Source organism: Elgaria multicarinata, chromosome 12 (assembly GCF_023053635.1).
Source record: "Elgaria multicarinata webbii isolate HBS135686 ecotype San Diego chromosome 12, rElgMul1.1.pri, whole genome shotgun sequence".
NCBI lineage: Eukaryota > Metazoa > Chordata > Lepidosauria > Squamata > Anguidae > Elgaria > Elgaria multicarinata.
In genome coordinates, this window is record NC_086182.1 from 5,719,142 (window position 1) to 5,727,743 (window position 8,602).

At 47.4% G+C, this 8,602-nt stretch overlaps 1 protein-coding gene across 1 annotated transcript; it reads left to right on the forward strand.

Annotated features, from left to right (window-relative positions):
• Positions 1-3,925: 3,925 nt before the first annotated feature.
• On the forward strand, positions 3,926-5,485 carry ITPRIPL1 (ITPRIP like 1). Its single transcript, XM_063139458.1, has one exon. The coding sequence runs from the start codon at positions 3,926-3,928 to the stop codon at positions 5,483-5,485; it is 1,560 nt and encodes a 519-aa protein (XP_062995528.1).
• The last annotated feature ends 3,117 nt before the right edge of the window (positions 5,486-8,602 follow it).

The following is an 8,602-nucleotide window of genomic DNA, read 5'->3' on the forward strand; positions in this document are numbered from 1 at the left end:
GTGGCAACGCTAATTCGCCACTACAAACAAGAGATCCAAACCTAGACTTTTAAGAGCTGAGCACTCAAAATCCTGGGCCTGAATGGATGAACTCATCCGTTTTGGTTTCTCCCACATCTGAATGTTTTTAATCTCCCGTTATTTCTGTCTCATCTATGAAACCATTTGCAAGTTGTGGTAAATTCTTATTTAAAAAATGTATTGATCGGAAATCTCACCCTAGCTAGAAACATTTTGTAAAGGAGACTTGGATCATCAACAGATTTTGCAGTTGCCAACAGCATGGGTGTATATCCTCCTGAGCATGACAAACAACAGTTCCATGGGAGGGGAATTCAGATCCAGAAAATGATGCACGTGGGGAAGGGTTGACCATCCTTTGCCACCAGCACCATGACCCCGATCCAATCTGGATCTTGTGTAGTTGGAACACTGTGAGATCTGACTGTGGATCGCCATCCTTGCATCCAGCTTAGGCCTGAAGCAATGCAAGACTTCTAGATCCCGCTAACATATTTTGGGAGACCTTTGCCATAAAACTAGCCTTCCATCTGCTGCTCCCTGATCAGCAATGGCAAGCACCAGGCAGGGGCAGGCTGCCATAAAAACTGTACGTGGAAGAGCTTTTCTGTACCCTTATTTTCCTATCCTTTGCCCTTTCAGGTAAAAGATATGTGGGGATTATGCACTAAGGGCACCATGTACTGGGACGGTCTCCTGCACAACCTCCACCAAACTCCTTTGCTCTTGTGCAGTTCCCATTCATTTCAGTGGGGCTTGAGCAGGAGACCATCTTGGTGAGCTGTGCCCATCCATTCTAGATTGCCTCGAAGTAGGCAACTCGGTCAATGCAGAAAGCCCAATATGTGGTACATTGGAAAGCCGGAAATAATTTGCTTCTTGCACACACAAAAAAGTACTTTTGGTGGTGGTGGTGGTGGGGAATTAGCCTGCTCCTATACTCCCCAAATTGAGAAATGGGTGGAGGGCAAGTTAGAAGTTCAGCACTAAAGAAAATACAATGATATACAAACCAACAGAATGCTTTGACCGGTGTGGGTAGGGTGGCACTCTAATGGCCTACAGGCCAGGTGTAACCCTGGAATTCATTTGATGAGGCCCCAGCTATCCTACCAAATTTTAATCCAAGTGCAGTTCTAGGTTTGCTCAGTTTCCCTTGTGCGGAAAACGAAATGTAAAGTTATGCCACTCTTTGAGTTCAAGTGCGAAAAGGAGAAAAACCTCATAGAGGAGTAAACAATAAGCCAAAGGCAAGGGCGGAACCAAGGAATCTTCTACAATAATATTATTAGTAAAAGGTTTATTAAAGTGCCAGGTGCCTACGCGTTTCGAACGCGGTTGCGTTCTTCCTCAGGGCTTTATAACGTTAGTGCAGTTGTCTGCAGAAGCTGCTAGGCCTAGCAGCCCTGAGGAAGAATGCAGCCGCGTTCGAAACGCGTAGGCACCTGGCACTTTAATAAACCTTTTACTAATAATATTATTGTAGAAGATTCCTTGGTTCCGCTCTTGCCTTTGGCTTATTTTTTACTCTTTGAGTTCATACCTGCTGCCCCAGGGCATAACTAGCTCCTGATTCAAGAGTGCAACCGAGGAAGCTCAAAACGTTCATCCATCTAACCTGGTATCATCTCCTGCTGGTTACGGCTGTTCAGAGTCTCGGGCGGAGGTCTTTGCCACCCCTTGCTACCTGATCTTTTTAACTGGAGATGTGAGGGCAGGTGCTCTACCACTTTCTACGTCGTTTGTTAGGATTTCCCTGACACCAGCCCCTGACTCCTGGTGGGGATTTACAGAGGTGGTTCATGTGAAGGCCCCTATTATTTCAGGAACACAGACAAAGGCAAGGGTTTAATCTGAACCAGCGTACACCGCAGTTTAGCATTGGGACTGTTTTCAGCGGCATGGCTGGGTCCGGGAACTGTGAAGTAATAACCTCTAGCTATGTAAGTCTGACTACTGAGCAATTGCAACCTGTCTCCACATGCCTGGGATTAGGGTGTCTTTCAGGAGGACCCAGGCTTGTGACCACACACTTCTCACTTTAGAAACTAAAAGCATAAGAGCCCTGCTGGATCAGACCTAAGGTCTATCTTGTCCGGTGCTCTGTTCCCACACTGGCCAACCAGATGCTGAGCGGAAGCTCACAAGCAGGACACAAGTGTAACAGCAGCCTCCCGCCCATGTTCCCCAGCAACTGGCGTACGTAGGCTTACTGCCTCTGACCATGGAGGTAACTCATTGCCGTCATGATTAGTAGCCATCGATAGCCTCGTCCTCAATTAATTTGTCTAAAATTAGGCCCAGTATTGGGCAAAAGGCGGGATACAAATAAATATAATAAATAAATAAATGAATAAATAAATAAAATGAACATTCACAATTAAATTCTGTATGCTTTAGGGTGGATTCCTTTAGGTGTGCTTTAGAGTGGATTCCTGCACTGATAAGGGTTGAACTCGATGGCCTTATAGGCCCCTTCCAACTCTACTTTTCTATGATTCTATATCAACAATACTTTTACCACTGAAGAAGACCATAGGTCAAAATGCATTTGGTATTAGTTTTAAAATGTTACAGTATTGTGTTATTATTGGCCTAATATATATTGTGTATTTGTTTCCATATTACAATGGAAACAAATACACAATATATAAAAACTAGACTGACAAATTAAATAATATATATATATATATATATATATATATATATATATATTGTCACCAGTGTACCCAACCCAGTTGTTCTGCTTTACTGTTGTATTTGTAAGGGGTTGGGAGAAATTTCCTAATCCCATTTTAAAACCCTCCAAGTTGGTGATCAATATTATATCTTGTGATAGTGAGTTCCACAGTTTAATTATGCGCTGTGTGAAAAAGTATTTCCTTTCATCTGTCTTTGATCTCCCACCATTCAGCTTCATTGAATGATTCTGGTATTATGAGAGAAGGAGAAAAACTATCCCTAGATAGAAAAACTATCTCTCCACATCAAGCATAATTTTATAAATCTGTAACTAGTTCCCCCACACCCCTACTTGCTTTTGAGCTCCATCACACCTGGGGGGGGGGCGCACACGCTCCCTACTGTCACTTCTCTGCCCATGTTTTCGTTCCTCAGTTATTTCCTCTTTCAAAAGAGGAAGTACCCAAGGAGCACGAGGCCCATTGAGTCCGCTGTTCTAAGGGTGCTGCTTCTCCTGCACACAGTAGGAGAGAGCAGTAATTCTGTGTTTAAAAATACATCAGACATTGTGGAGAGTTTTTTTGTGGCGCAAGGAAGGCCAGAAGGGGTGGAAGACGTGCAGGAGGCAGACGACATCATGTGAGGGACCTGAGCAAACTCCCTGAGTGCCCAGTAATGAGCGTGCAAGGAAACGCTTGTCGGATGGAACTCTTTGTCTAAACCAGAAAGGCGCAAATGTTGTAACTGTTCCTCATAGGGGCGATGCTCATCCCCAGAACATTTTTCTTGCCTTTTTCTTTACCCTCCCCGGCTTTACCATTATCTTTTTTTTAAATGCAGTGACCAGAACTATACGCAATATTCCATGTTATGGTCGCACCACAGATTTGTGTAAAAGTTTTACGATATTGGCTGTTTTATTTTGATTCCTTTTCTAATGTTCTCCAACATGGAATTTGCCTTTTTTTCCACATCTGAAGCACACAGGGTCAATGTTAACACTATAATATACCACCCCCAAAGTGCAAGCTGAACTCTGCCCCTTAGAAACACACTTTTAAATAAGATGGAAACGCAGAAGTAGTTACAGTTAAGGAAAATGTTCCTTAAAATTGTGCAGAATTCATCCAGCCTTATTGTCCACCGACAGCATAGTCTTCCGTGGCTCCTGCTTTAATAGCTTTCTGTCTCGTGTGCTTCTCTAGGGACAGCTGCTTTAGACATGTTTTTGGGTCCTCTTATCTTCCTGGCTGCGCTAGCTCTTGTCCATCACCCCCTGATGGTCAGTGACCACACAGACTCGGCCACGCTGAACCGCCTCCAGGAGCACGAGAAGCTGCTGAAAAATGAAATGGGGCGCTTGCAGGTAGAACTTGACCAGATGGGCTGGAGCTGGAATCCCAAACAGAGCCGGGAGGATTGGGTTACAACTGACCTGGCAGCAGAAGATGGAACCTGGGATGGGTGGCACTACGTGGGACTGATCATTCTCATCCTCTTTGGGTGCTGTAGACACAGCATGGAAAAGGAGCCCAATTACGACTCCAGCACAGACAGCTCCAGCACGACCACCAACGAAGACTACGACGATACTGACATGGAACCCGAATCTTATGAACCCAAGCAAAAACTGCTGGCGGCTTTTTACGACCACTACCTTGAGGTGGAAACTAGCGATCTGAGCAGCATGTGCGATTTTGTCGAGTCCTTTGTGAATGACTTGCTGGAGGTGTGCCGGTCTGCCCTTCCCTACCAGAATACCTTTCCTCTGCTGGAGAACTGCATCGGAGTGGACAGCGCCTTTGAAGGATGGCACACGAAGGTCTCCAAACCATTCAGTGTACTGGTGCCTATACTGCCACCCAAGGGACACTCCTTCCATATTGAAACAAGCGACTCTGAGGGTGCGCCGAGCAAACATGGGCACATTTTGGTGGAGATGGAGTGCATGTGCAAGAGAGAGAGGCTACTGGGGGACGTGGTCTGCTTCCTTCACCACCCAGAACAAGAAGTCAGCAAAGACAAGCAAGGAGCCTTCCTGATGCATGTTTTGTGCACCAGCTCCCACTTGGATGTGGAAAAAACCATCCAATGGTTCCAGAGTCTGGTGGACAAAGCCTGGGATAGTATCTATCAGAAGTACAACCTTGATCTCCTGCCCCAGCCTTCCAACACAACATGCCGTCTGAAATTGGCATTTCGGTCTGGCAGGTCGATCTCGATCGACATCATACTTGGGGTGCAGCAAGGAGACTCCTTGGTCTTCCTGGCCACCCGAGATGCCGAGAGAGATCGTTTAACCGGCACGGTGTGGCAGCGGACCTTTGTCATTCAGGAGCTGCTCTTTTTCAAATGGGTGAGCCAGCGGGCCCCCGAGGAGAGCTGCCACCTGAAATGTCTCCAGATCCTCATCTATTTCAGAGAGTCCCGCCCACTTGATAAGAATGCAGTGCTCACCAACTATCACTACAAGACATGCCTGATGCACCTCTTGCTCCTTCAGCCCCTGTCGGATTGGGAGCCCGAGAACGTTGGGTCAAGACTTCAGGACATCCTCTTGTTCATGCATACTGCCCTGCGGGAGAAATACCTTGAACACTTCCTGATTGGGAACATCTCCTTGCCTATCCAGATCCCTATACCCAAGGCCCTCCGCAGCGCTGCCCCCTTGAACCTTTTTGAGCACTTGACACAGGACTCCAGACTTCACCCCGAAGCAATGAAGGAGTTTGTGGAGGTTGTAGAACAAGTGAGGGCTCTGTTGTCAGAGCATGAAGAGTAGAAACGGTTAGCTCCATTAGAAAGGCTGCCTTCTTTGGCTTGTCAAAGAACCATATATTCTAAAAGGACTGTAAAGGTGGTGGGACTGTTTCCAGCATTAAAACAAAGCTGGATTTGACATATGGGACCAGTGGCATCACTGATCCTGGAATGGTTCCCAGCCGTCTGAATGATGTGGGGGTTGCAAAACAGCCTTCAAGCCAAGTCAGGTTACATTCCTAGGGCCAGCTACTCTTCTGTATTTTTATATGCTCTAGTTCTAAAGGAATTTGCTCGATTAGATGCCAAATAAAGGTTCCAGCAAGCTGTGTTCTAAAACTCCTGCCACGGTAGTTTCTCTTCCAGGCTTCCAATGAAGCCAGAGTCTCCCACCCAATCCCTAGGTCTAGCGCTAGAATCCATATCCGCTAATTACAGGCACCGAATGGCTACAGTTGTGCCTGCAACTTCCATGGCTGCCATTTCAATGAGGCCAGACGTGGCTGGAGGGGCCATGGAAAGCAGGAAGAGTGTGACTGGGCAAACACCGAGTCATAGCAGCACGGCCACACCACTGCCAGTGCCAAAGACACTTGTGGCTGAGTCAGGAAATCCGAGACATATTTCCACCCTCCCACCCGTTAACATGGGGCACAACCCATTGGGAAGTTCTCCTACGCAAGCCTAGTTTAAACGGATGGGAGGTGGCAGCCATGGCTCCCACTTCTTTCTTCTTCAAATAGGGACTTGGCCAGGAATGGGCAACTTGTGGCCCTCCAGATGTTTTGGCCTACAACTCCCTTAATTCCTCACCTTAGGGCGGCTGGGAGTTGTGATTTGTGGCTGCAAATGTTTGTAACTGAGGCTGCAGGCCTCTTCTTCAGCAAGCAACATCAATACTGATGCATTGCCCACCTCCTTGTTCCAGGCACTGACACAGGCCATAGCTAGACCTAAGGTTTATCCCTGGATCGTCCAGGGGTCAAACCTGTTCATCTAGGTGATACACAGGGGATCCAGTGCTCAGGCAGGGGCGAGCCCTGGATGATCCCAGGATAAACCTTAGGTCACAATGATACAAGTTCAGCGGCAATGTTCAGTTTGGGGAGGGCAAAAGGTAGATTGGACTCTATGGGTTGTCATGGGTTTCCCAGTCCCAATAATATAAAAAAGCAAGTAAAATGGCAAAATCAAGGGTGCAATCTGTGAATAATCCATGGCAGCATGGCAAGTCATGTTTGCTCAGCTAGAAAGGCTTTGTTCTGCAGCAGGATGGGTGACTAAGAATACAAGAAGAGCCCTGCTGGATCAGACTGAGGGTCCATCTAGTCCAGCACTCCATTCACAGTGACCAACCAGCTGTCGACCAGGGACCAACAAGCAGGACACGGTGCAGCAGCCCCCTCCCATCCATGTTCCCCAGCAACTGGTGCACATAGGCTTACTGCCTCGAATACTGGAGGTAGCACACAACCTTCAGGGCTAGTAGCCATTGACAGCCTTCTCCAGGAATTTATCCAGCCCCCTTTGAAAGCCATCCAAATTGGTGGCTGTTACTACATCTTGTGGTAGTGAGTTCCATAATTTAACTGCGCTGTGTGAAGAAATACTTCCTTTTATTTGTCCTGGATCTCCCACCAATCAGCTTCATGGGATGACCCCATTGGGTTCTAGTATTTTGAGAGAGGGAGAAAAATGCCTCCCTCCCCACCTTCTCCACACCATGCATAATTTTGTACACCTCTATCATGACTCCCCTTAGCCTCCTTTTTTCCAAGATAAACAATCCCAGTTGATGGGCTTGAGCCCAGTTGATGGGCTGAGGTACCATATGTATGCTGATGATACCCAGCTTTACATCTCGGTGGGGTCTGACCTCGGCGAGGCAGTTGCTACTCTGTCTTGGTGCCTGGCGGAGATCTGTAACTGGATGTCTAGGAGTAAACTAAAGCTTAACCCGGAGAATACTGAGCTGATGGTGATTGGCCGAGGTCAGTGGCTGGCAGATTTGAGGCAGGAGCTCGTAGATCTGCCTATTTCGGGAATCTGACCAAGGATTATGACTGAGGCGCGGGACCTGGGTGTTATTCTTGACCAGTCCCTAACTATGTCATCACAGGTGGGGGCTGTGGTTCGGAGTTGCTTTTATCAACTCCATGTGCTCCGCCAAGTTCGGCCCTTTCTGTCAGAGGCTGATCTTACCACTGCAGTCCAGGCCCTGGTTCTTTCCAGACTGGACTATTGCAACCTGTTGTATACAGGGCTTCCCTTGAAGCAAATCCAACGCCTACAGGCTGTACAAAATGCAGCAGCCAGGTTGGTCAAGGGGCTCCCAAAGTGGTCTTCTATCACTTTGGTGCTTCAAGAGCTCCATTGGCTGCCAGTGGCTGCTAGGGTGCGCTACAAGGTCTTGTTGACCATGTATAAAGCCCTGCATTGCTTGGGTCCTGGATACCTGAGCACTCGCCTTTCTCCTGTGTCTCACCATTGGCAGACTCGCTCTCAGGAGCAGGGTGCCCTGATGGTCCCCCCGCTACAAATTGGAATGTGCCGGGGCTTTTTCAGTGGCTGGCCCCTGGTTATGGACCAATGTGCCACTGGAGAGTAGACAGGCTCCCACTCTCAATTGCTTCAAACGCCTTTGTAAGGCGTTTTTATTTTCACAAGAGTCTGGGGAGGGGGTGGTTTAAATTGGGGTTGAGGGCTTTTAATGGTTTGAGGGTGAGGGTTTTAATGGAATTGTTGTAATGTGGGTTGAGGGTTTTAATGGAATTGTTTTATATGTTATTGTAAAGCGCCTCGATGCCAGAAACGGTGAGGCGGCACTATAACAATGCTTTAAATAAATAAATAAATTGATGTTACCTTCCCTCCTAGGGGAGATGCTCCAGCCCCTTCATCATTTTAGTTGCCCTTTCCTGCCCTTTTTCCCCAGCTCTATCATCTTTTCTTAGGTGTGGTGGTTGTCTGCGATGGATTATTCACAAATCTTATGGGCTGTGCCCTCATGAGACTGAAGTCTCTGACTCTGGGGCTTCTGTGGGCATGTCTACACCAGCCATTTATCCCAGGATCGTCCCGGGATCATTCCTGTGCATCCAAATGACACACTTGGGATCCCAGGAGCAGGCAGGGATGA